This window comes from Poecilia mexicana, unplaced genomic scaffold (genome assembly GCF_051168715.1).
Source record: "Poecilia mexicana isolate PSO_F unplaced genomic scaffold, ASM5116871v1 scaffold_20, whole genome shotgun sequence".
NCBI lineage: Eukaryota > Metazoa > Chordata > Actinopteri > Cyprinodontiformes > Poeciliidae > Poecilia > Poecilia mexicana.
In genome coordinates, this window is record NW_028263389.1 from 10,844,651 (window position 1) to 10,872,479 (window position 27,829).

At 38.7% G+C, this 27,829-nt stretch overlaps 3 protein-coding genes across 3 annotated transcripts; 1 reads left to right on the forward strand and 2 right to left on the reverse strand.

Moving 5' to 3' along the window:
• Nucleotides 1-235: 235 nt before the first annotated feature.
• sbspon (somatomedin B and thrombospondin type 1 domain containing) lies at nucleotides 236-5,922 on the forward strand. Its single transcript, XM_088001393.1, has 5 exons — nucleotides 236-2,224; nucleotides 2,925-3,119; nucleotides 4,700-4,778; nucleotides 5,235-5,405; nucleotides 5,786-5,922. The coding sequence occupies exons 1-5, from the start codon at nucleotides 2,002-2,004 to the stop codon at nucleotides 5,901-5,903; spliced, it is 786 nt and encodes a 261-aa protein (XP_087857519.1). The 5' UTR covers nucleotides 236-2,001; the 3' UTR covers nucleotides 5,904-5,922.
• On the reverse strand, nucleotides 5,469-10,727 carry terf1 (telomeric repeat binding factor (NIMA-interacting) 1). The gene is made up of 9 exons (XM_088001392.1): nucleotides 10,489-10,727; nucleotides 9,539-9,634; nucleotides 9,197-9,324; nucleotides 8,994-9,080; nucleotides 8,754-8,903; nucleotides 7,593-7,705; nucleotides 6,939-7,036; nucleotides 6,732-6,817; nucleotides 5,469-6,595 (listed from the first exon to the last, which is right to left on the reverse strand). Exons 1-9 carry the CDS (start codon nucleotides 10,670-10,672, stop codon nucleotides 6,434-6,436), a joined length of 1,104 nt encoding a protein of 367 aa, XP_087857518.1. The 5' UTR covers nucleotides 10,673-10,727; the 3' UTR covers nucleotides 5,469-6,433.
• Nucleotides 10,728-11,102: 375 nt separating this feature from the next.
• Nucleotides 11,103-22,465, reverse strand: LOC148153384 (potassium voltage-gated channel subfamily B member 2-like). Its single transcript, XM_088001643.1, has 2 exons — nucleotides 22,274-22,465; nucleotides 11,103-17,990 (listed from the first exon to the last, which is right to left on the reverse strand). The coding sequence occupies exons 1-2, from the start codon at nucleotides 22,463-22,465 to the stop codon at nucleotides 16,059-16,061; spliced, it is 2,124 nt and encodes a 707-aa protein (XP_087857769.1). The 3' UTR covers nucleotides 11,103-16,058.
• Between the last annotated feature and the right edge of the window lie 5,364 nt (nucleotides 22,466-27,829).

Below are 27,829 nucleotides of genomic sequence, written 5' to 3' on the forward strand. Positions count from 1 at the left end.
AAGATGACCTCTGTAGTTTCTCAACAAGTGTTTTGAAACCATAGCAACCTAAGAGTTACAGTTTGCATTCCCCACGTAGGTGTGATGAAGCAAAGGTTCACCTCTGTCTTTTCTGGAATATGCTGCCCAGTAAGTGAGAGCAAATCCATTCCCGACTAAAACCCAATACATTTCTTTCTTTGTCTTCTTTCTTTTTTGGCTCAGATGTGTGCTTCCTTTTACATTACAGTACATTACAGTTTAACATTTTGAGACTCATTAATACGGTCCTCCCCACTGAGACGCACAAAGAAGCTGTCAAGCAGGGGTGTGTTATAATGGTTAGGCTGATCATCTCTGACAAATGCACTCCAGGGGCAAGAAGGTCCAGGCTTGGGAGTCTGTCAGATCTAAAACACATGCTTTGATGTTGCACTTCCACCGTGCTGAAGGCACAGTAAACTTTTGCAGCTTTCTCTCAGATCAATGGAGAGATCGAATTAGAAACAGCACTATGACTGAACAAAGCTGTACGCAGGCAAGTGTGTGTAAAGGGATTTTACATTAAAGCCAGGTACCTGTGTTTCACAGTGTCCAAATAAGATGCATGGGATTCTTAACATTGATCATTTCAGGTTGACTTCACTAGTTCAGATGCTGTATATTGCAAACGATGATTATAATGAAGATAAAACCTTTCACTGTTATTCAAGGATCCAGATTATAGGACCCACAGAGGGTCTTTGTTTGTAAATGTAATAAGTATCCAGATTAATGTTATTAGTTCTGACTGAAAAAGATAACCCTAATAAGAGAAATTAGTAGTTTTCAAATGATTTTATTTGTGAAAGCAAAACAAACCTATTTATCAACCCCTTGCAAAATGACTGACAATGAGCAAACACTTTTTTAAGAGCTGCCATCTAAGGACTGACTACTTCCAGCCCCAGGGAATAAATAAATGGCTTGAAAATAACTTGTCTGATAACATGACACTGGCTCAAAGATCTCATCCAGAGAAAGAGAAAAAATAAGATGGTAACTTCAGGACAAAGGTGATCTGTAGTCTGTTTCAGTTTATCTATCCCTATACATGCAATAAATATGGGCACATGATAAAAGATAAAGATATTTGACAATGCTGTTTAGTAAAATGTCTTAGAATTCTTGTAACAAACTTATATTGATGCTTTGCTAGAAATACAAAGAAGCTATGCAAAGTCACTGGGCTTAAGATGAAGGCAGATAAGGTTTTAATAACCCTTTTATTAAAATGTACAGCTTTACTAAACCCTGCAACAAACAATAAATCAGACGGAAACAAACTAAATTCTGCTTCATCTGCTTTTGTCACACAACCCTGAAACGGAGTGAGGCAAAAAGGCAGAAAGGTAAGAACTAAAGAGCGACTTGAGTGTCCCCTGAGGACCCTGTAGCACAATTATTTGGAAACTTGCCAAATGCTCACATTCCTGCCTTTCTTGTGGGACTCAGAGATCAGGAGTGGCACCGCTGGCAAAATGGTATCTGGATTACAGCTCTTCTGAAGGGAAGGGATGAGATAGACGTATTGATAAAAAATATGGCAGGTTAAAAAAAAAAAGTAAAAGAACAGAGGCAGGAGGGAAAGCACACAAACCCAAACCCAGCAGGTCACCCCTCCCCTTATTGTTGAGGGAGGTACTCAGCTGGCGAACCTGGAGTGAGACACCAGCTCTGAGAAGAAGCTTAAGCAAATACAGCATGAGGAATGAAAGTGTGGCTGTGGTGGGAGCTTTGGGATGCTTTGAACTGTAGGCTGAATTTTGCAGAGCTCAAAGCCTGGACATAGCAGAGAGAAAAGCAGCAACTCCAGATTACAAGGGATCCTGTGGTAGAGCTCAGTCTCGTCAGTTGCATACAGGAAGAAAAGCTGGATTAGACATGTTTTAAGGAAAACACCCTTCTATACCAGGAGCCAACCAAGAGGTTGGAATATTACTTCAAAACTGGACTTTCGGCTCTCGACTTGCTCGATTCGTGATGGTTTCCTTTGTGGAGGTCGTTTACTGGGTGACGGTGTTGTGTTGTCTTGGACAGAAGCATCTGGTGACCGGTGGTTGTTCAGGGAAGTGTTGCCGGGGCAGAAACATGGGCTGTTCTACCACAGACTGGAGGATGGACCGGGCATTTGCAAAATGCTACTGCGACGAGGACTGTGTCAAAACCAAGGACTGCTGCTTTGACTATTTCACAGAGTGTCCAGGTGAGTGATGAAGGGAGGGGACCAGTCTTAGGGTAAATTAATCACAGAGGAGTCTGTTGGATTCATTCACAGCTGAACTTTACAGCACCCCTACGAGATAATCAGAAGATAAATTATCTTCGGAAGCTGTCAGACAAGGGCCAAAAAAGTCGGAAAGGAGTTGTTAGCCTTATCTAATCGTTACTGATGCAGCTCTTGTGGCAGAGCTGACTCATTCTGAATACTATCTGTAATTTTTCTCATTTATCTTGTGTGTCTACCAAATACCTCGGCCAGCTTTGTGCCAAGCCTCATTTCAGTGGACTGGCCAACACAATGGCATTAGGGCAAATATTTGAAGAATGTGATTCTTGTCAATCAGTTGCAGCAATTACAGTTCCAGGCAAACAAGCTGAGCGTACTTAATATGTGTTATAGCCCAGTAACCACAAAATTGGCACACTTACAACATCAAAGCCTGATTATTAAACACAAAGAAGTGAACTTGTGTTCACTTGGCAGACTAAGCATGTTTGCAGCAGAGACAAAAAAAACAAAAAAACACTAGTTCTACAAATTGCAATCAAGTCTCCGTACATTGCAACACAGTCCAATAATATTTCTTTTGAATCGAGATGATAATTGGAGTTGTGTGAAAGTTGTAAGCAGATCTTTATTCTGTCCTGTGGGGGGGCCATTTTTTTTAATTTTTTTTTTGTAGCTCAAGACTGTGCTGTGAGTGCTTGGAGCTTTTGGAGTGGCTGTGCCAAGCCATGCCAGCCTTCAGTCAGAGTCCGTGTCCGTCACGTAGAGCAGCAGCCTGGTAACAGCGGTGATCCCTGTCCCAGGCTGGAGGAGAGAGCTGGTTGCAGGGAGTATAGAGACCACCGAGGCAGCCAATGTGGACACAATTCAGGTATAAGAAACATAATATAGTATCTGCTGCTATTTTTGTTAGAATGTAGATAGTTCCACTTAGAGGTTTACATCCACGTCTGACTGAAAGATAGTAAATTTGGATTCCTTTATGTCTTTGAACCATCCTTTTTCCAGAATGACTGACAATACAGTCTTGAATGATTTGAAAAACAATAATTACATTTGAATTTATTCTAGATCTTCCTCACTATTTTTTTTAATGTAATATCCCTTAGAAAGTTGAAAGGAAGCAATTATAGAAACAAGGAAATGGTCCAAAACATAGACCCCAAATTGCATAGATCCCAAAGCTACTCTGGATATTTGTTTTGGATCATTTTCATGTTGGAGTCTCCAATAATACCCTGAAGTATCAAACTTCTAAACATTCCAATGAAAGGAGATTGGTTAGGAAAATCAGGAGCAACCCTGGAACCACAAAGACCTGAACCTGGCACAAACTGCAAATTTTTGGTACACCAGTGTCACTGTCCTTAGCAAACAGAGAGAATGCTCACACACACACACACACACACACACACACACACACACACACACACACACACACACACACACACACACACACACACACACACACATATATATATATATATATATATATATATATATATATATATATATATATATATATATATATATATATATATTGTTTTTGATTACTTGAGGACACTTTTCTGCATACACAGCCATCCAAGTACTTTAAAATGTACTGGTGGATAAGGGATGGTAATGTTACTTTGTTCCCTTCTGTTGATAGCTTGCATACTGAAAAGTATGAAATATATGTGTTGGTTTATTTTTTGTGTTAACTAACACAAAAAATATCTAATTACATACTGTAATTTTGTTTGCTTTTGCCATTCAGTTTAAATGTGACATTTACATTTTCAAGAGTCTGTGTTTACTTTTCCTTGTTTTCAAAGGCATTTCTTACATTATAATGTAAGAAATGCCTTTGAAAATTGCTGTGCTCCGACTAAGATTGAGCTACTAAGCCATAACGACAAGACGTATGTTTGGAGGAGTTAATGTGAGGCTTTCATCTAAGGCATAGTAGCGGTACCATCATAGTAAGGGTGTGTTTTGCTAAATAAAATGGCACAAATAAATGGTCAGAATAATACTGAGTAAAGTGAACTTATTCACCTTAAATCAACATCTTGGTAGCAAACATGGACACAATTGGCTATTCCAACAGGACAATAACCCCAGAAAATTTTCCAAGGAACATTTAACCAAACGTTTGAGGAGGTGTGTGTACTGTATGTTGTTTGTTTGAGCATGTGTGATTTAGCCAGTCAAAATTAGTACTTGATTAAATCAGTAAAATCCTAGCATTGTTACATTAAGGACTGATGTAATTGTAAGTTGCTTCAGTTGTTGACTGTGCCTTCTATGACTTCGTATTTTTATGATGTAAAGCACCTTGAACTGCCTAGCTGCTGAAATGTGCTATACAAATAATCTTGAACTTGAGCTTAAGTTCTGACAGGATCTCCATAGTTTTCCATCAATGGGTAAAATATTTTAAAAACTTGAACCGTTTTCTCTTATGAGGCCCAGCATTCATCACCAGCCTGGAATTTGGTAAAGGAAGACCCAAGCATGACAGCTATGGAAACCCCCTGGACCCAGGGTAAGTTTCACATTATCTCAAACTGTTCATGACTGAAAACAAGACACATGATGTAAAGAAAAATTAAAAAAAGACAAAAGAAATGCTTTCATGCAGGTAAAATTTTACCCTATAATATATAAGTCTAAGCCTGCTTTGTTGCATCTAAGTGCGTTACCTTTGTTTGCCCACCTGGCTGTCTGTAAACATGATTATACAGCAGTGCTCAGAGACAGCCCACAATCCTTTGAAATGAAATCCTCGCAAATGTCACAGAAAGGTCCACACACACTAAGAGGGCTTTCTAAGTGAAAAGGGGAGTACAGAAATCACAACTGTACATTGGCAAAGTGTCATACACACTTTCCAAGAATGAAACCCGCAGCTTTCTTTTTTTGTCCTGTCAACATATTGAGATTATTTTTCATGTGACTTTCATGATGACTTTTCTGTTCTCCCCCCCGGCCCCCCTATCAGGTTCTGTATGGAATTTAAAATGGAGTCCCGGACAGCACACTGCACGGTGGAGAACCGGCCTCACACCCTCTGGATGCGCTACATAACTGAAGGATTCAAAGTGTGTGTAGCGTGCGATCCTCCTGCCCTGCGAAACAGTAGCTGTCAGGGTGACGGCCAAGAATCGGACAAGTAGGAAGTTATCAGTTGTGGCACTTAAATAATGCATTTGAACTATTCAAGAGTATACTCAAAAACTGTGATTTGACTTTATTGCATGTTTTCTAATCCACAAAAGGTCAAGTAGAATACAAACATATATTGTCCATTCCCCTCTCTAGAAGGCTTTTAGCTCATCCAGGTGGACAAATTTCAGTCACGCCCAAAGACATCAATTTGGGAGTCTCAGCTCATGTTGATGTAAGGCTAACTTGCTTAGAAGACGCCATGAAAGCCGACAACTGTTTTAGACTTATGCCGATAAATTCACATACATTTCTGACAAAAAAAAAAAATAGTAGATGGAAAGAAACATGACTCAAATCTTCTACTGCAATGTTGCTGTGTTTCAGAGAAGCTGTGCTTCAGTGGCAGGCAGCGGGGAACCCACACTGCAGAGGGACATGGAAGAAGGTCCAGAAAACTCCCCAGTGCACCTGTCCAACACAACATATCTTCATCTTCACCTGACCTCCAGTCTGCCGAAATAAAGCTTGCAGAACGCCACTGGATGTCCTCTGAGAGCTGCATAGTAACTTAAAAGCTTACAAGGATCACCGCAAACTCAAAATGCACTTATGGTAGAAATTAAACATCAGTACAGTTTTTAAAAAAAAAAAACAATTATTTATTATTTCAAAACATGTCTGCAAAAAACAACATCAAATGATTTTTTAAAAAAAGCAACTATATACTTTCAAATTTAATTTGTAAAACTAACTTAAATAAAAATATTTTAGGTTATTACATGACAGCCTGTAGATAATATTTTTGTCTCTGGCGCCCTCTTGTGATATAAATTGAAATTGGAGAAGCGGTACAGCCACATAGCTTTACAATTTTACAAATTTACAACACTAATGTGGAACAAAAACACGCAAACAAAATATAATTTTTCTTACATAAATTAAAAAAAAAATTTTTTTTCATCAGTGGGTAATTTTTTATACAAAGTGCTCCATTAGCCCAGCTGAAACAAGAGATTGGAGGCTGCCTTTTCTTCAGCTGACTTTGTGCGCCCTTAGCAAAACTCTCCAGCGGTCTTTCAGCATGGTGCCAGTGCGTCCCTCAAAGTCATAATCCAGTAAGATTCGAGACCAGTTCCCCTGTCCGTGACGTTTGACCCCGTCTTGAAGGTACTTGTCCAGCTGGGCAGTCCATTTCTAAACGACATAACACATACTCAGCACTGTTTTTTCTTTTCTTTTCCTAAAAATGAATTTAACTTAAATAAGCAAACAATTTCAATTTGGAATAAATTAATCTGAAACATATAATCTGTTTTGCAATTCAACTTGCCTTCCGTGTTTTCTTTTCCGTGCACTTTTCACTATTTTGCTGCGGGGAGGTTTCTAAACTCTTCCTCGCCGTCAGGTGACACACCTCTGATGGTGGGAGGTTAAAAAGTCTTTAGCTTTATAATCAAGCTCATAACAGGTCTGGAAACATTTTACACAATCGTCATTATCGTTAGTCAGATAAAAACAGAAGTAGGATGCGTCTTACCACTTCTGGAGAGACGCCGGAGAGAAACACAGGGCTTCTTCGTGGTATCAGGTGACCATGCCTCGGTAAGTTTAGTAGAGAGCAGTTTGCGTTTTGTTCTGTTAAAGTGTTACAGATTATTTTTTAACTTGGAAGGACTGAAATGCCCCCTTTTTGTTGTGGGAAAAAATTAAAAAACGAAAACAGCATAATGTCCTAACGATGAAAATTTATCTAAAAACTGTAATCAAAACAACTACAGTTTAAAATGGTTCATGTCCCTTGCAGATTTAAAGTTACTGTTGTTCAACCAACACAAGTAACAGAAACAGAAACCAACTTCTGCGAGTTTGTTTCTGATAGGAAATCAGAAGACTGACATCTCTCAAAAGATAATATGGCAAGTCCAAAGGGGACAATTTTAGCAAAAAGTGGCACATCAGAAATGATTCATACCTTTTTTCCTGTAAGATGACAAGCTTTGGTGTTACAGCAATCAAAAGCTTTGTGTTGCTAAAAAGAAGTTTTTTTTGTGCTTTGTATTTTTTTTAAACTCCATCCATGAGTCTGAGCCTGAAAGGTCTCTGTGCCATTATCCCAAACTTTAGCTCCCTCTAATGTCTTAATTCGGAATAACTTGGAGCTCAAGTGTATGTGAGAAATCATTTTTCATACTTTTTGTTCTTCTGTGTCGTTTCACTTTGCTTTTCCGAGACAGTGCTGTCTTGTGACTCCACAGACTCCGAGTCCATAACGTTTTGGGAAGATTGGACAAAACCTGTAGCTGTCTGAATGAGAAACATAAATGTTCTTTAAGATGCATGCAGTCATTGACACTTGTGGGCAAAATCATTCCGTATCCAAATGTCATTAGTGACTTTCTAGAAATCTGCCCATCTGCTCCAATATTATTGCAAAAAGATTCTAAGTAAAAGTCACTAATGCACAAATGTATTATTCACTTAAATTCTAAAATCTGTAATACATTTATAAAATAAAAACTATGAAAAATGTAAAATCTTTAAAATATAGGAATAACTTTAAATAATAAAAAAACATTTTTAGCATTAAGAACTATTCCACAAGTTTTGATGTTAGTCTACTATTTTCTTTATACAGGGAACAAAAAATTGCCGCTGCATTCAAAGGTTGGACCCTATTATCACAGTTAAATTGTGTTTTTTTTAATGATTCTGCATTAAATAAAAGTTTTTTGATGGGAATCACAAACATTAGGGGAAAAAAATGGGCCATTAATATTACTGTTTATATATAGTGGGAAAACCTAATAACAATAATAAATAAGAAAAATAACGACAAAACAAAAACCGACAGCTGAAATGGTTTTCTTGTGTAGGATCTGTTTACCAATTACATTTTGAAATCAAAACCACCCATGAAAAAAACGACATGCTTTTCGGGTTCATCGACACATCCTCGTCTGTTCAAATTAATTTTACACATGCATCGCTGCAAAAAATAAAATAAAATACTTCCCTGCTATTAGAATAAAGTACGTGCTCTGCTTTTCTGAAATATTGCTTCCTTCACTCCAGTGAACTAGAACTGATTAAAATAAAATCTAAATCTTGATAAAGCTGCCTGTATGCTCCAGAGTTGCAACACCCTAATATCCTAGCTCAGATCATTTTCATCCTCTGAACAAGTTTATTATTTATACGTTTCTTTTTCAGGCCAATTTCCCCACATAAACATCAGAATTATTGAACATTTAAAAGTTGCCGTGCATACATGTACTTCACACTGGAAGATTTAGCTGCTGGAAGGACGAAGAAGGGAAATTGGCAGCAAATAAGACATATAATGACATCTAACCTTGATGAGGAAATCACATGGATTCTTTTTCAAATAGTTGTCCAAGAAGGAGTTGATGGTCTCCAGGAGGCGCTTGAAGCTGAAGCTCATGAGGACCGGGTGGTAAGTATCAGTTTTTGTGACGATAGTCGAGAGCTTAATTCCCAAGTTCTGGTTCAGAAAAAGTTGTTAAGAATAATAATAATAAAAAAAGCCAACAGTTATCAAAAGTGACAAAGAAAAGCAACTGGACATACAGACCCGAGGGTATGTGTGACTTTTTTCAAACCACTTGAGAACCGAGGAGGCAGAAGATCTCTGGCCTTTCTCCAGGCAGACGGCCACAGCCTAGAAACAAGGAAAAAGGGTGTCCTTTATGCCTGAACCCCGCCAGAAAATCAATTGTTGTCCTCAAATATTATGAGTTTAACAGGAAGCAACCCTTGAAAAGACAGAGGAATTACCTGGACAAACAGGAGACCGGTGATCTCTTTGAATAAGCCTTCATCTTCCACTGCGTTTTCCAGGCTCGACCAAACAACGGCAGCAGACATCAGAGGCATTACACGTTCATCTTTTTCAAACAGGACATCTGGGGAAAGTGGGGAACATTCATAAGAGGAGAAAAAGAAGCTTAATTTTGAAACCATAGTCTTGCTTTCTTATTTAACAAACATTTCTTAACTGAAACTGTGTCTTCATCTACAAAATATTTCTCACGCGTAAGTGACAATCCTAATATTTGCAGGGTGCTTCTGCTTTACAGCAGCAATGCAGTAGTTAAACATAAGTTTGGAGCAACTCACCCAGCTGCTTTCCGTGCATTACTCTTGCTAGAAAGGCACATATCAAGGATTTTTCATCATGGCCAGCTGCTGTAAGATATTTACTCTGAAAAAGAGCTAAGAAAAAACAAAAACATATACATTCACTCTACAGTTAGCTGACTCATAGAACCTGTTTTTTTCTTTTTAGATCTTCCAACATTATAGCACAAAAAACACCTTTTACACAGCTATACACAATAAAGCACACAAACAATTTCAACAAAAAAAGCAGTTTAATGCATAACGCTTCCCTCAAATAAACTCATAGATAACTTTTTATTCTGCAAATATTACTATCAAATTCATCCTCAATAGATATGGACTTTTAAAAAAAAACTATGTTGGATCACATCAGAGTTTGAAAATGAGAAAAGGTGCAAGGTGTAAGAGTCTGTTGGCACTAAAAAAAGCAAAGTGGTAGACAGAAAATATTTACAATCATGGGATTGATGACGGAGTCTATATAAGAATGCAATTCTTAAACAAAAATGTTGTGTATATAAACATATATTGATAACCAAGTATTTGTATAATTACTAACGGTTACTTTCTACAACTGTTTTAGGAACAAATTGCTGAAGATTGTTGCACCTAACCGAGCCAGTTTGAGTGTAGCACAATTTTATATCGACGTTACATCTACAAAAAAAAAAAAAAAAAACGAACAAAAAACTACATCGAAAAAGATTTTTTCTTTTCTTTTTTTAATATATATACAAATAATAGTAAATCTTATTCCGGTTACTTCACGCAGCGGAAAAATAGTACTCCCTAGAGTGAAGTCGTCTCAAAAAGTCAGAAATCGCTTCAAAAGTAACGTAGAAATCTAGGAAGCTGTCCTAAAATCTTCCGACTAGGTGCAAGCAGAGCGCTGTCACGTAGGTAACTACTTTCCATTGGATTATTGGTCACTTTGTTGGATTACTCACCTTCAAAAACTGACAGAGTTTCGTTAAACGCATCAAAGTTTCCTTCTTTGAAGCTTCGACATAAACTCACAAACATGAAGTCCAACATCCATCCTGAGGCGACGGCGGTAACATCAGGAAAGCTGACACTATTATCTGTACTGGATGACTCTGAGGCGAGATCCTGTTTAAGTTCACACTCCATTGTTGTTGTTTTTTTTCTTCACTTTCGTAGAAGAGTTTCCGCGCGCGCTCATTTATGAGTCAAAACAACTGAACTAAAAGGACTACAGCGACCACTGGCGTTTGGGATGAGAAACAGCACTATGCCACATATCCGTTTCTTATAAAGTCATGACATCTCAGCTTTCTCAAATTGTTTTAGCCTAAATACACTAATTGTTGTGTGTGTGTAAACTTGAAGAAAGCAACAAAAAAATGCTGTCCAAAAACAACTGTGGTAATCCAGCTGACCTAAAACAAGAACATTTAGTTTCATTTAATTAAAGATAGTAAGGAAAAAGGTCATGCATATTTTTATACAGTGTATGTAAATATCTGGTATCAGTATAATGATGCAACAATCCCTAATATGCAGATGCATCTTAGATACAGAAAATCAGACACAAAACACATAAGATATATACACATTTATTTGTTATTCTGCATAATGCTAGTAGATGTAATGGGGAACAATGCTCTACAGAAATGTTGACAAACATGTGTAACAAACTGTTCTATGGTCACACAATTGCTTGGACTACAACATGCATACAAAGATGTTACTTTGTACAGAAACAGTCTGTAGCTCAGAATATGTCTAATGATAATGTCATCTCAAAGCTGAACGGAGAAAAACAAATAAAAAAAAATAATGTAAGAGGCATAATATACACATACATAAGAACAAAACAATGTTGCTTTATGCATTTTTGGGGAGAACGACTTGGTAAGCACAAGTGATCGACACAGACAATAAACATTCTCTCAGAGAAAATAAAGACATCATTTCCACTCTGTACGGCATCACTAATCAATGTGCTGTTATGAGACACTAAGACAGAGAATGGTCTTTTCGCTGTCAGCCTGCAGAATTCCTTTCCACAGAAATCTTATTCCACTAGAATCGATCAATCCAACTCCATTTGTTTCTCTACTATGTTATAATGAAGGATTATTCAGGGCTAACACAGACACATGATTACCACGAACAAGAGATGAAGGGGGGGGGGAAGCATAGGTACAGAATTAAGGAGCTTCAACATGAGGGTTATCATCAAACCTTCATTCATAAAAGAAAACAACAAAAACAACCAACACTGAGCCTGGATTTGACATCGGAGGGAACCAGAAACATCTAAGTCTCCAATGATGCATCATTCATTTCACAAAGATGGCTCCATGAGGTCTTGCAAATCTCTGAATACTGAGTCAGATTATGCTACGTTGGGCATACAGGTTAAAAAAAAAAAAGCATATGCAAAAAAAGTAATCACCGATTGAAAACGGTTTTCAAAAAACATTTAACTGGACACTTTTGCTTCCTCTACACGGCTTTTCTTTAACCCGATGATTGCCTTTGCTGAGTCACACCAGGTGGCCAAAGTCTGTAAAGCTGTAGAGAATGGAGCAGTAGACAACGTACAGTGCACTGCAAAAGTACTCACACTCCTTGAATCTTTTCACATTGGAGCACATTACAACCACAAACTGCAATATGTTTTAGGTGAATTTTATGTAGCAACACAAAGTGTTGCATGAAGGTAAAGCGGAAGGAAAGTGACTCTCAGTTCACAAAAATAATGAAAATGGATCTCTGCAGTTCCTCCAGATTTACCATGGGACCCTTGGATCCTTCTCTGATTAATGGTCTCTTTGCCTAACTGTGTCTTGCTCTTTCTGTTTTACGATAATGGGTTGAAAAGTGAGCCATGAAATTTTCAAAGCTCGCAAAGCTTTTGAATATTGCTTTTATGAAACCAACTTTGCTTTAAGCTTCTCATCCTGACCAATATGCTTTGTTCCTTGGTCTTCATGAGGCAGTTTGTTTGCTAGTGTTAACTTAATAAACCTTTGTGGCCTTCATAGAATTGTTGGACTTATACCGAGACTGAATCACACACAGGTGGACAGCATTTAATCATTGGATATTATAGATACATATATTGAAGTTTGTGGCTGTAATCTTAAAATTTTTTTTTGAAAAAATTCAAAAGATATATGCACTTTTGCAAGGCACTGCAATCTGATGGATGGCTGTAGACACTCGTTGTCACTCCTTTGCTCATCACCGAAGGCTAATGGAGATGAATATTGAATGTGCTGCACAGAATTATCCATGACGAGGGATACATATTGTGGCTCCGTTATATAGCAGCCAGGACACTGACATTAATTTAACAACGGCTTTGAAAAAGTACAGAAATAGAGAGTTTGACACTAGTTGTTAAAAAGAAAAAGAAAAGAACACAAACAACAAATCATTTATCCAATGAGAACATCAGAGATTTATAGAAAACCTGAGAACTCAATAACATTACTTGTATCTGTTACATAAAGACCTGATTTCTCCTATAAAATTAGAATTTTCTGTACAGTGCTATATGAACAAAGCAAATGACTTGCTGCCTTCTCATAAACAGAGGTCTTATGAAAAGGTGGGCATCATTTCAACCACCATATGGCAGGAAATTGTGGTCATGCTCCGTTGTTTTTTGGTTTAGAAAAAATAGAATCATTCTTAATTCACAAAAAACACAAAATACTGCTTGTGGCGACTAAAATTAGATCAGGTTATTATCATTTGAACAGCTATATAAAAGGCCCTGGTGGTCAATTTGGATCCATCTACCCACAAACATTCAAATTTGAGGTGCGTTGGTACCTGGCATTAAGGTGCTTGTGACAGCAATTTATGTGTATAATATAAAATCAAAACGTTAATTCCCATTTGCATTGTTTTGATAGATTCTGGTAGCTGCAGCAGTGTTTCACCACCATATTAAAGATAAAACATTTGAAAAACACAGGTCATTTCTGCCTGTACACTTACAAATTCCCATTGACAGAAAATAAAGTGCCACAATTCTTGGCCTGCATAGATTGCAGTATGCGGTATTGCACATTCCACAACTTTCTGTGAAAAAACCCAAAACAAAAACAAAGAAATGGTGATCATAAATAGGAAAGAAAAAAAAAATAAAAATAAAACTAACATCTCACCCATGTCCTTCCTCTCACTGCAATTCAGATTTGTGCGGCTCAAACTCACTCATACAGACACATCGAGACAATGTATACGTTACTAGCAAAAAAAAAAAGCAACCAAAGGCAACATCAACAGATATTTTCAGTCAGTGTAAAACAATCGTGCAGACAAGAGACAAAAAGAGAGAAAGAAGAACTCCATTGGGTTTAAGTTTGACTGAAAAATATAATAAATTACAGTCTAAAACACCACAAATAAATAATGAGGAGAAAAAAAATGGCATAAACCGATCAGCTAGATCGGGTAAAGTTGCAGGAGACATTAGGATGGAGGGGAGGTAAGACAATGTGCTCAATGCAGATAAACGAACCATAAGCAACAAATACAACTCTAGTTAGATGTTTTTAATAGATGATATGATGCAGCTGAGATAGATAAAAGCATGTAAGTGTGCTTAATTTGGTCCATTTGTATTAGGAAGAATACTGTTGCTTTATGTTATAGTCAATATCCTACAAAATTGGCATAAATGCAAATATTTAGTGATGCAATCCTCGGAAATATGTTGCCAACTTCCAAACTCTGGTTTTTGACCTGTCCATACACCAATTTTAGCTGATTCTGATTTCTCTATAAGATCTAGATTATAAGATGATATAAGAACAGCAGTTAAAATATACTTTTCTAGCTTTCCTTCTGTCAGTCATTGTTTTTTTTTATTTTTATTTTATTTTTGAAGCGGGGGCAACAGCACACTGCTATGTGAGAGAGCAGTCACAACAAAGCAGGGTTTTACAATTATTTTAAAGCAAAGCCAAACGGATTGTGGAAATGACATTTTAAGTTGTCTTTAGATTAGCGACAAATGCAGTTAGCATTTATAAAACCCCATATTCTGTGTGTATTCCCTGGGTAATGAAGATTTTTTGTTGTGAAAAACTGCCAACTTTTCTAAATCAATTGTTTCATGACAGACAGGCTGAAAGATTAACCACTAAAACAGAGCACCCCATGTACTCTGCTCAATCTTTCTGTTATCTGCTGAAGTTTAACTCTCTCTCACTCCCTTGCAGCAGCCTAAATGAATTGTCGCCATCTCTGGACAAATCACAGAGAATACCGTTTTTTTTTGTTTTTTTTAAAGAGCTTCCTTCATCTATTTGCTTTCTTTGACTTCACTCTCAAGTAACAGTATTTTACAATTACAGCTTTAACACCAAATAGTGTTCTTTTCCTTGATCATTTGGTATGAGGTATTCGCTACTCAAAAGAGATTTAAAAGTTAAAAATAATGGGGTTTCAGTCAACAGCCAACAGCCAATTTTATAATGTATTATTGAATTTTTTTCTGAAATATTCTCATATGAACTTTTTTTTATTTTGTGACATCTAATCCTACAAAATTTATATTCTATTGTTTCTTAAGTCTACTTAAAGATGTATATAATCTGTTGTTAGAGAGTGAATACAATTCTTAGAAGTGATTAGGACAGAATCTAAAGCTGGTCCCCTACTGATGATCCTGCATTAAAAATATTTTCTGTGTTTCCAGTTTTACTGGTTATATACATTATTTGGCATCTGCAGTATAGGTAGGTGTTATGTGCTTTAAGTGAAAAGAGGTGTTTTGAATGTAAAGACTGGATATCTGGATGATTACAAAACTAAAAGTTGAAAAGGTGCTATGAAAACCCAAAGCAATAATGTCAGTATTACAGGTTGAAACATCATTTGCACTAAGGGAAAAGAAAAAAGAAAAACATTACAGGGTTCATCATGGGAACACTTTGCATTTCCACATCAGGTAATGATATGTTTTTTTTTTGTTTGTTTTGTTTTTTTTAAATATAGATCGCTACAATGCCAACACCCACTCTCATGGCTGTTGATTCAATTCACCCCATCCTTTTTCACATTACAAATTGTTTGTACCTTCTGTCCTTTGCTGTCCTGTGCATTGTCATTGCCTTGCATGTTGTTGTATTTACAGTGGAGTGCTTTCAGCAAACTAAGCACCATAAAATATCCGTCTTTGTTTAAATGCATGCTTTGTACAGATAAGTCTGTCTGTGCATTTTCCTTGCAAAAAAAAGAGGATTTTTTTTTTTACATTGGGAGAACTTGTATCTGCATTAGACGACAAATTCCCCGTACCTCCAGAGCCTCTTTTATGTCTCTTTGAGCTCACTGTTTACTCCAGCGTCACTCTCAAAACTGCACCAAGAACTGCAGTTTCTGATTCAGCAATACACAATAACACAAGTAAAAGAGAACTTGTCATGCCATGCAAAAGTATCTTTCTGTCAGACTGCACCAAGCCTTTTTCTGCTGCTCTCCCACATGCCAGGGCTGAGGTTGTTTTAGGTCTAGCTTTCCCTGCTGCTCACATGCTTGTTTCACAGGTTGGAGAGAGGCTGCCATCTCCAGGTATAAGGTGGATGTCAGATGATGTAAATATGTGATTCTCTACTTTGTGTCCACCTGGATTGTTGCCTTGGGAGCAATTTTGTGCTGCTGTTTTGGGGGACAAGGGTGCAACTGCAGCGCCAGCCTCCTCCATGAGTTGCTTCTCCTCGTGGATGTCTGTGGACTGATCTTCATCACCAGGTGGGGTGTCTACCAATAGTTTCTTAGGGGAGAAGCTGCAGGGGCCCTCTAATGTGACTGGGATAAGCTCTTCCGAACTGGGAATAAGTGGTGATGTCTCTCCCGTTGGGGACTCGTCTCCCAGGACACTTGAGCTAATGTCCCCAGGAGAGGTGGTGCTAGGCGGAGTAATAGGACCATCATGGGAGGATTTGTTGACATTACTCTTCAACCCTTTTATTTTTGGAGGATTATTCTCAGACGGAGAGCTTTGGGTTATCTCCACAGCACTGTTGAAGCGTTTTCCTTCTTCTGTATGTAAATCTGATCCGTCGCATGGGTTGTGAGATTCATAGAAGTCATTACCAGTACACCTCAAGTGGCTAAAATTCAAAAGCGGTGGAATTGTGGGGTGTCTGATTTCATATAACCCATCATCATCACCAGCCTGGTTGAAACCCTGGTTTATGCACTCTGCTGGACAGCTGGCTACATTGTCTTTCAAAGAATCCCTGACTTCCCTCATTTCAAGTAGCACCTCTTCCTTTAACATAGAGTCAGGGCTGAGAGATTTCTTTGGAGATCCAGGGACAGTCATAGTTGTGCTCAGAGTGCTCATAGAACTTGTGGTGTTCAGATTCGTGAAGGATTGAGACTTGGTCATCTGGTTGTACATTTCCTCCAGTTTCTGAACGCTCAGGTGCTGTGGGGTCCTGCTTATCCGATGCTGACTTCCAGTGGTGATGATGGTTATACCATGGGGTGAGCTTTGAGATCCTAACTCTGGGTTTCGTTTGTCTGGAGATCGGAGACTGCTCTCGGAAGTAGCGTGCCTGGTGGAGCTACCCAAACGGTTTGGTGTAAGGTGATTGTCCAGGGAAGTTTTGTCCTCACCTTTCTCTACCACCACATCCAATATTTCCATACTACGAGCAAAGGCATCTTTTAGGTTCATTGATACGATGCTGCCGTTCCTCTTGGCTCTCTCCAATGCCTCCCTCCTCTTGATGGCTTTCTCTTGTCTCTTCTGCTCCTTATAAAATTCTGAGAAGTTGTTGACAATTATAGGGATTGGTAGGGCAATGACTAGCACCCCTGCAATACAGCAGAGTCCACCGACGATCTTTCCAAGTAAAGTCTGTGGGTAAATATCCCCGTAGCCCACGGTAGTCATTGTAATGGTGGCCCACCAGAACGAGGCAGGAATACTTGTGAATTTGGTGGCATCTTCATCTTTCTCAGCAAAGAACACCAAACTGGAAAATATCATGATGCCCATGGCAAGAAATAATATGAGCAAGCCCAGCTCATTATAGCTCCTTCTCAAAGTGAACCCTAGAGACTGGAGCCCCGTAGAGTGTCTGGCCAACTTCAAGATTCTCAATATTCTCATGATTCTGAATATTTGTACTACACGGCGCACATTTTGGAACTGTAGCACACTCTTGTTGGATTCTGTTAGGAAGATGGTGACATAGTAGGGCAGGATGGCTAGCAGATCAATGACATTCAGTGGGCCTTTAAAAAACTTCCACTTGTTCGGAGAGGACAGGAAGCGTAGGAGGTACTCCATGGTGAACCACGCGATGCAAACAGCCTCCACATGGGCCAGCTGAGGGTTGTCATTGGCTTGACCATACTCATCCGCGACCTGGAGCTCTGGTAAGGTGTTGAGAGACAAGGCGATGGTGGACAGGACGATAAAGAGGATTGATATTATGGCGAGAATCTGAAATGAGAGAGGAAAACAAGATGAAATGTAAATAAGTCCAATCGCCAAATTCTTACAAAAAGAGGATACATTAAAGAAGATTAAAGCAATAAACACATCAAACTCAGTTAATCGGTTAATCAGTCAAAATAGCTCTGCAGTGTTTGACTTTATCTCTCACAGTCAACACTTTATGACTCAGTTGGCAGATCACAATAGCATTCATAATCAGATGAATCTGCTTTGCATTAATAGACGGGGGGGGGAAAGCTGCATAAAGAAAGCTTGAACGTCTTAAGAGTGAATGATTTGAATGTAATGGAGCGTGTCTTTGCTTGAAAGACACCTTGGAGGCGTTCCAGAATACAGATGAAAAACCCATTATACATACAAAAATCTCACCCTATCGCCCTAAAAGTTTTAATTGTATCTGATAAGTCTGTGTTAGTCTATTTTGATTTATTTATTTTGGTTCTGATTCACCTGTGTGCCCACTGCTGATTATAAAATGTGACAAATTATGACTCATGATTAAATGAAAATGCCTTCCTGCACATAAGCACAATTCCTTACAGGAGACTGTAAGATAAATATTAAAAGACACTTTGAAATGGTCAAATAATGAATAAAATGTCATCCTGTTGAGTGCAAACTGCTGCATAGTCAGTGCATGGCCAAGAAATAGACAGTACAAGTTCATATCCACTGATGCATCTTTCCAGTCACCCTACTTTGACAGTGGGCAATGTTATCATTTCTACGTCTATCCAAAGAAATTCTGTTTGAGACGGTAGAATAAACCAACAATAATCTTTTAAACTCCTGCCGGTCACAGCAATGTTTCTTGTTTCAATTTTAAAAAAGAAACTGAACACTTCACATCTGAAATCACTTATCAGACAACCATTTGTCATTGTGGCCTCAGTTGTAAGAGCTCAGAACATCAGGCCTAGAGGTCGGCATGGGGCGAGATTAAGTGGCAGCACTTATCTATACCGGGATTTATTGACAGCGATTGATTAAAGCTGGCCTCAGATGTCTTGTCTAGTGCTTGAGATATATAAAATGAGCAATCAAGCAATGGGAGGAGGATTGCTTTTGAATGTCACATCATATGAGACGAGCTGAATTTTTCATCCAGAGCTCTGCTTTATACCCGACTACTTGCCAAACCACAGGGTTTAGTTGACGTCCGTTTTTCTCTTAACTCATCTCTGCCTGTCCCTCCGTCCCGACCCCCAAAGGTGAATAGTTTCCATCCGACAGTAAGGGAAGTGCTGCAGTATAACTTCTACTAAAATCCACCACATGGAAAAATTTGCATGCTTTTGTGCAAAGTCCTCTGTGACCTGTGCAATATAAAACCTATTAAAGTCTAATGGAGAGAGATTGAAGAGCCTCAGTCATGTCACCCTGAATACAAATCACAAACCACATTTAGCTGCAGAACACACAGATGATCCTACATAAATTTATGCTCAGAACTCTTGAGACAATCACATAATCTCCTTTGAGAATTCATTAAATTAGCTACTATTAAATTGTAGTATAAGTGGAAGCTTAAGGATTTTAGGACGTTTCAGAACCAGACATTTCTAAGGCCTATCAATTATCCAGTGAAATGAACCAAGAATGGTAAATTTCTTCTCTCCAACGAAGTAAAGAATAAAAAATTAATCTCTGCCTGTCATATACTCATATACCTTAATCTTTTTAGACATGTTCCCGCATGACAACCGCAGTCTTCAGCTTTATTACACTGGAGTATTTATGTGATCGATCAAAACCATAGGAGCCCCCTAAGTGTGAAAATTATATTAAAAAAATGGCATACAGATTTACAAAGTTTAAAAACCATAAATTAACTTCAGTATGTATATTCAACCACCTTGATTTGGGTGCCACTAAATATCATTCAGCAATAGAAATGTAAAAGCATTCCACGGCCAAATAAATCTGTCTAAATATTAAGTGTTTAACTCTATTATTTTGCATAGATAGTTGCCAGGATTTTGAGAGAAATGTTCTGCCTCTTTTTGCAGATTCAGAAAACATCACAAGATTTCTGGCTGCATTAAGTTCAGGCGTACGAATAGCTTTCGCAAGGCACTGTGTAGAAAAGCCAGGATGATGGCTCAGCAGAGGAAGTGTTATCACTAAACGCTGGTCCTGATTAGGTTAAACCAATTAGCAGCTAAGAGAGACAAACCAGGGAGCGCTGGCACAGAGCTGAAGAAAAAAAAAAATTGTGGAGTCATGGTAAGGACACGGATCACGTCCACATCCCCCTGAAACTTTTTGGCAAGCTCGTTATGAGCTCACGTCTGGTTGCCAAGTTACTCAGATGGCCTTCACGAGTGTTTCTAAATACGTAGGGAAAAAAACAACACAAGCAGGAAACATTCTGGGTAAAATCATACATGCTCACAATGCAGATTTTTTCACATAATGTACAACACGATTTGCAGTATATTAAAGCGCTCATTTCCAAGAGACCAGCTTGCCTTTATGATCTCTACTAATAAAAGCTTCACAGGGGACACTTAAAAGCGCAGTATGACCAGGTGTGGGCCGCCTATAGGGACTCATCTGTCACAGACATGCACCCCTTTTTCCTCGCCGATATGCCAATTGCCGCTGGAGCGTGGGGATGAACAGTCCTGAGGTGACTTGCATTAACCTGTGCTGTAACTGAGTGGGAGTCGTTAAGAGGATCAATTACTCAGTCTCCTTCCCACCCCTCCACCCCTTGATTTGCATGTGCTGCAGCGTTAAGAATAGCAACAAATGGCGTGCGTGGTGGATTAAAAAAAAAAAAAAAAAAAAACGAGACCAGCAAAGTCACTTGGCCTGAGGGTGACCTGCAGGATGAGGGCTGAACTAGAGAGGAGATGGAGGAAGATATTAGATATTTGATTGAACTTCATAATCTGTGGCGTTATTCTCTTGCCAGGAGTTCAAAGAGTAAAACAACTTTTTGATCTCTATGCAGCTCCGTTGTGTTTCCAACTAACTGCTTAATCTAGAACCAAGGGATCACCCTAAATTAATTCATCATGCTTACTTTTCTCCAATAAAGACGTAACTCAGAGATTAAAGTCTCTTTCCCACTCCGTCTCTGAAATGCTCCTCTCACGGTGAGAGGGAAAAGTCACAGTCAGGTCGGGGACAGGCTGGTCATGAGACCTGATTGGCTTAGATGGAATGGAAATGTTCTCAGATGATTAGGTTGTGTGCGCCGTGCCTTAATTGTCCATGACCACTTTAGCCGCTGCACTTCCTCTCCACCTACTGCACCGCAGCAGAGACTGCTTTGCACGGAGAGCTGGGTTACGTTGAGATTTAAAATATGAGGCAGAAGACAGATGGACACAGAGAGGGAGATTGTTTTTTTGTTTTTTTTTTAAGTCACGTGGCTTAGTTTTACACAACAATCTGATGACTTCCCTTAATACTTTACTCTTTTACTCTTGAGCGTTTTGTAAAACACAGATATCTCAAACAGCGGAGAGGCGGCTCAGACATTCTGTTTGAAAAAGTCCCTTGCAAAATTGTGAATTTTGTCATGTTGCAACCACAAATTGTAATGTAATCATATTAGGAGACAATTGTGACATGGAAGGAAAATGGTTCCCAAAATGATTTTTTAAAGTAAAACCTAAAAGACATTGTATGCATCTGTACTGTGACTACAAAATTATACCAAATACATATCCTCTGATATAAGCTCTGTAGTTTAGATTAGAACAGCTAAGGAGAACGCCAGGACTGTCCTTGCAGAAGAAAAGCACAAAACTGTTTATTTACACCCTAAAATTCATCCCACTTTCATTTCAGAGTGTCAGAATTAAAGAATTAAGAATAACACGAGAATTAAACATTTCCACATGCACTGGATAAGGAGGAGATCTGATTTAGCCACCATCACCATACGCCGTCTTCATGATGCTGTTAGTACTACTATCCCTCAGCTTCTTAAAAAGTGTTAAGAGGAAGTGTAGTGATCTGGAAGGGAAAAACACGCAGGAGTCGCCGTGTTAAGAGCCCTCTCAAGTGTCTCTTCACAACCTTTTCAACCACCTGTCATCTCTAGTCACGAATCTTCAAATGGCAGGGTGTCATTCCTCTCCTTCCTCTTCAAAGACGAGCTCGACAGCAGCACTAATTCCTCTATAAGCGTCCTGTCATTAGTGGCAGCGCAGTGGTCGCCTTTACAATTCACTTCTCGCATCGTCTTCCCTGCCTCCTCCTCTGCCAGCATGAGGGAAAAGTCGTGAGAAAGAAAATAAACTGCATCACACCGATGGTCCATCTGCCACCTCTGGGAATGTAATCGATTGTGTACTCATCAGATTCTGGAAGCTGAGCAAAGAGCCCCTATAGATGCTGTACCCGTTGTCAGACCTTTTGCAGACCATGATCCACCTCTGAAGGTGCAAACTCTCCCCTCTGGACACTTGCGTCTTCAGTTTGTACTGGACAAATCGACTCATTCTTCGGGTATGATAATTGTTTTGGCTGGAGAATCAATCCGAGTGATTATGACTATGCTAATGAAGATTGATCCCAGGACCTCTGTGGTATTTCATTACTTCTGAGACTATCTTTTCCAGTGTGATGGCATCGCCAAACCATGCACAGCTGTGGGTCTGCACAAATAGTAATTTTATGCTCACTAAACAAAATTAATTATTTTCTCTTGATGTACAACTTGGACTTGAAGCCTAAAATCTCCATTCATACACTGGATACATGCTGTCTGTTTATCGTCCAGAAAGCTGAAGGTTAACTTTCCAAATTGTTAAGTCAAAGTTAAAACTTGAGCTTTTAACATCTTTATAGTAGATTCGAATGCTTTTCTTTGAAAGCTGAATTGTACACATGTTCCAAGGTACACAGTAAATTATAAATACTGAGCAAAGCACAACATCTCTGGCTAATGAGAAAGAATTTTGAATTTCTGAATAAAAATAACCAAAAGTGTTTTTATTTTGACAAATTTTTTTATTATTATCATTGTTATGAACCAGCTTGTTTTGTTTGAAATTGTCCAAAGCCACTGAATACCGAGTTCAGTCTGAGACTCATCTGTGTGGTCATTCTTTGGAAGCGACAATAAACATGAACAGATCATCAGCTAGCTACAGCCCACTGTCTCTGCGAAGATCTTGATAGTAGTGCACCAATAAATCAGCAAATAATCCAACTCATCAACACAAACATGTTATTAGAGGCAGTAATAATAAATGGGGATAATCAACTACCTTTTTTAAAGAACCTGCACATTTCATTCTGACAAAGTCAATGTTTGCCAAGTTTTCTTGTTTTATTAGCACGCTAGGTTTACACAAATATATGACATAATTTCTGTTGGTTATTTGGCAACATTGTATGGAATAACAGATTGAATTGATTTGAATTGTGGGAATAAAAGTCTGTCTCCATCGAAGTGGGTAAGCAATCCTAAAAAAAACAGACCAAGCTATCAGGAGATGTCCAAAATACTTGATATGTACTTTCTTATTACTTCAGCTTTATTTATTTTAATTTTTTTATTAGAAGTTTTGACCCAGGGCAGCTGTAGCTTCAATGTACAAGTACAGGCCATTTACAATAACATGTTCATTTATAGAGTTTGTGATGTTCCACCAATCTATTACAATCAGCAGGTCAGGCTTCAGAGAAAAACAGAAGATGTCATTGGCCTTAAAAAGTCTAAACAGTGCATCTTCATTGGCTCAACAGTGTGGAAAAAGTTTCAAAGCATCCAAAAATAGCAAGGTATGAATCCCATGTCTAATCTAAGCCAATTACTGATAGCACTGAGCAAATACGTCATTTTTTTTCAGGAACCCGACTCATCCTTAAAGCAAGGCTTACAAAGCATGGATAGTTTGAGTATGACTTGCATGTATCCCTTAAAGTGAGCCGATATTAATCACTGACAAAGAGGGGAAGAGCTCCCTGTCTTTCTGTCCCACCATGTCAAGATTCTGCTGGCCAAGGGGCTTTACTGTGGCTTCTTTCCAAATACTTTACACACATAGTAAGAAAGCGAGGGAAACAGAACTGCGTGGTTGTATCAAGTTGCCATCAACTATTTTATTTAGCAGATTCTCTGAGCTTCACAGAGGTTTGGAGGGATGCCACAACCATTGCAATTTAGTTCTCAATTCTAAAGCTGATATTCAATGGATAAAATAATTGGCTTCATAAAGAACTGGACAAAATTGGCTAAAAATTACGTAAAACTGGAACAATATTAATGTTAGCTTGTCCCAGAGAGTTTGAAATGAAAAACTCAAATCAAATGAAGCCATTGCAGGATCCATCTGCCGAACTATCTTTGGAAACTCCAGGGGGAGTAAGGTGCAAGACAATTAATTCTTATCTCAAGTAAATTATTGAGCCAATTTTGTACGTTTAACAGCAGCACTGTCAGTAATTGCTGAGGATGTAACCCATCTGTCGCAGCATAACACAGATTCACAATACTCTGTCACTTGCCATTTATTTTGCCATCCGTCAAATAGATTATATTATGCACTTGGGAATCGTAGTTAGCAGCATTGTCATGATGTGATAGAAGTTTGGGGGTCTGTCTCCATGGTGTCTCCATGGCGAAGCAACCAGTTTGACATGGTTTGTTGACCAAAGCACAAATCCTTTCTGGTGCTTCAGTGTTATATTTGCTAAATGCTAACAGAAACCAGACGGATTTGACTAATGTTTTTAGACCGAGTGTGAGAATCATTCAGCAGCTCAGATTAAAAAGGTCGAGTGGGTCGACAGCATATGAGGAGCCCTGATCAATAAGCACTTCTCATCTGCTTACAGGATACATGCACCTTCAGTTACCACAGAGCAGAGGCAGTTTGTTTTAGCAGCAACATGGCACATGTAAGCAGAGAATAATAATAAAAAACTAGAAAATTCCGCAGAAATTTTGAGGGGCATGCCAAACTGTGCCCGTCGCTTTTTAATCAAGCCTTCTGATGCAAAAAATTAGCATTAATGCTAAAGAAAGCTGCAATGTAGTCAATAACCTGTGGTGAGTCAGAAACATGTTGACTAAACTGCACCTGTACCATTCAGTATGTTGAAATTAATGCATAAGCCAAAATGCTAATATTAGCGTGAAGACTAATATTCATGTAGGATGTGTGGCATCACTAGCATGTTTTCTGTCATTGATTTACTCCATTCAGTATACTGAACATCGCTAATAAGTAAGAAAATTATCTAATAGCTACCTTTAGGGAAAAGGCTAATGCTAATGGGGGCAGTAAAATGCTAAACTTGTGCTAATGTTAATGAACTGCCTTGCGCAGCAAGGCAGTTCACTATCCTGAGGAAAAGAAATTTGAAAAAAGCTGAATATTATTGCAACGCCTATGGCGTTGCACTAGCATGAGAGGAATATGCAGACTTTTATTTTGAAACTTTCAGTAGGCTTCATTTTAACCACCACACCAATTCAATGTGTAACAGTAGTTTGTTTAAACATTTCACATAAAGCCCAAAGCTGATGTGAAAAATATCAAGGCTTTTATTTTGAAATTTTCATTTTAATTGACCACAGCAATAAAACGTGTAACAGTGGTTGGGTTAATCCAACTATATAATGCCCAAAACAGCAAGTAGTTCTAAATGCCAGTTCAGCCCTAATCTGTGGTATCTGAGAGTTCCGCCATGTTGTAGTTCTGACCTTCAGTCATTGTAGTTCTAAAGAGCAGCTCAACTATCATGTTAGTGAGACACACAGGGAGAGACAGAATTCTAACTGTTTGAAGCAGTTAGTTTTTTCTGATCAAAGCGGCTTACTGTTCAGCATCCATAAGAGCAATCCGAAAACTTTTTGAAGCATATAAGATGGCAGCGATTTAAATCTGTAGTTCTCTCTGCACTAACCTGAGAGAAAAACATAATAAAGGCCTGAGAGGAATATTCAGGCTTTTATTTTGAAATTTTCAGTAAGCTTCATTTTAAATGGCCACACTAATCCCATGTCTAACAGTGGTTGGGTTAAACCAGTTCATATATAATGCCCAGAACATTCTGCCCTGTCTGTAGTTATAACATTCTGCTCACCTTCTTTCTGTAATAAGTCAGAGTTCCACCATTATTTACTTCTTAACTGCCAGCTCAGCCCTCCTTTGTAATGATTGAGGGTTCCACCATGTTGACCTTCCGACCTTCTGCTCAGGCCTCTGTAGTAAAGTGTTCCATCGTGTTTAGAACTACAAAGATGGTGTTTTTGTAGTCCTAAGGAGCAGCTCTGCTTTTCTGTGTTCTGTTGCTATAGTGATCAAGCCTCCCCCTGTGTTTCTCCAGACAGGGGGAGAAACAATTCTATCTGTTTGAGCCAGCCAGTTTCACTCCCAAAAGCTGTCCGAACAACTCCTTTCCATTCGGGAACCGTGATACGTATTCGAAAAGCGTTTGAAGCATATGAGAGGGCTATTTGTCGTCTCATTTAGTACCGCGATTCATATCTGTAGCTCATTCACAGTAATTGCAATGATGAGAGAAAAATGGTGTGCGCAGAGCTCAGAACTTTTTGCAGAAATGTATCTAAAAAGAGCAATTACATGATGTAAAAATTGTCAAGGCTTTTATTTTGAAAATTTTCAATAAGCTTCATTTGAAATTGCCACACTAATTTCATGTGTAATAGTGATCAGGTTAAATCAGTTATATAATGTTCAAAGCACAAGTAGTTTATAATACCAGCCAACTCCTCCTCTGTAATAATTGAGTGTTCCGCCATGTTGTAGTTCTGACATGCTGCTCAGGCCTCTGTTTTAACTGAGTCTTGGCCATAGATAGAACTACAGTTATGGCAGTTATGGCTGCTGGTTTGTAGTCCAAACCAGCAGATCTGCCTTTCTCTGGATTCTGTTGCTATAGCGATTGGCCCTCAGCCAACTGCTGTGTGTGTGAGACAGAAAGCTGGGGAAGGATTTCAATCTTAGAGACCCATGACATGCTAATGTTAATGAACTGCCTTGCTGCGCAAGGCAGTTCACTATCCTGAGAAAACAAACACAAAAAAAGATTTATATTATTGCACTGCCTATGGCAGTGCACTTTCGTGAGTGGAATTTGCAGAGTCTTATTTTGAAACTTTCAGTAAACGTCATTTTCATAACCAATGTGTAACAGTGGTTTGGTTAATCTACCTGTCTAATGCCAAAAACAGGAGGTAGTTCTAACTGCCAGCTCAGCCCTCCTCTGTTCCACCATGTTGTAGTTCTGACCTTCTGCTCTGCCCTCTGTATTAAAGTGTTCCACCTTATTTAGAACTACAGAGTCTTTGTAGTCCAAACCAGCAGCTGTGCCTTCCACTGTATTCTGTTGCTATAGTGATGAAACTGCCCTGCGTGTGTGTCAGACTTATCTATCTTTATGAGACACCCAGTCAGTTTTAATGAAAAAAGCAGTCCGAACAACTGCTTCCCGTTCAGGATCCGTAAGGCCGATCCAAAAACCGTTTGAAGCATATGAGAGGGCTATTTGTCGTCTCATTTAGTACCGCGATTCATATCTGTAGCTCATTCACAGTAATTGCAGTGATGAGAGAAAAATGGTGTGTGCTGAGCTCAAAACTTTTTCAGAAATGTATGTAAAACCCTGGGGAGGAGCGTCAGTTAGTCCTGTCCCAAAACTTTGCTCCGAAGCACCTGGACCGAAAACCGTAAGCCCTAGGGAAATTTTGAAAACATTTTACCGGAGCAGGCATACGTATCAATGTCATGACCGACTTTAATACCGATAGAGCAATTTTTGCACCCATGAGAGCGATTTCAAAATGATTTTGGGGTCAAAATTCCACTCTTTTTCTCACTCTAAAAAAG

Excerpts from the sequence above, each read along its gene's own strand:
- LOC148153384 (XM_088001643.1), bottom strand. The coding sequence starts at position 22,465 with ATGAGTCGATTTGTCCAGTACAAACTGAAGACGCAAGTGTCCAGAGGG. Across the intron at positions 17,991-22,273 it reads AGGTGGCAGATGGACCATCG|ATTCTCGCCATAATATCAAT; the intron begins GTGTGATGCAGT and ends CTCTCATTTCAG.
- terf1 (XM_088001392.1), bottom strand. The coding sequence starts at position 10,672 with ATGGAGTGTGAACTTAAACAGGATCTCGCCTCAGAGTCATCCAGTACA. Across the intron at positions 9,081-9,196 it reads CCGGTCTCCTGTTTGTCCAG|GCTGTGGCCGTCTGCCTGGA; the intron begins GTAATTCCTCTG and ends CCTTGTTTCTAG. Across the intron at positions 8,904-8,993 it reads AAAGTCACACATACCCTCGG|AACTTGGGAATTAAGCTCTC; the intron begins GTCTGTATGTCC and ends TTTCTGAACCAG.
- sbspon (XM_088001393.1), top strand. The coding sequence starts at position 2,002 with ATGGTTTCCTTTGTGGAGGTCGTTTACTGGGTGACGGTGTTGTGTTGT. Across the intron at positions 2,225-2,924 it reads CTATTTCACAGAGTGTCCAG|CTCAAGACTGTGCTGTGAGT; the intron begins GTGAGTGATGAA and ends TTTTTTTTGTAG. Across the intron at positions 4,779-5,234 it reads GGAAACCCCCTGGACCCAGG|GTTCTGTATGGAATTTAAAA; the intron begins GTAAGTTTCACA and ends CCCCCCTATCAG.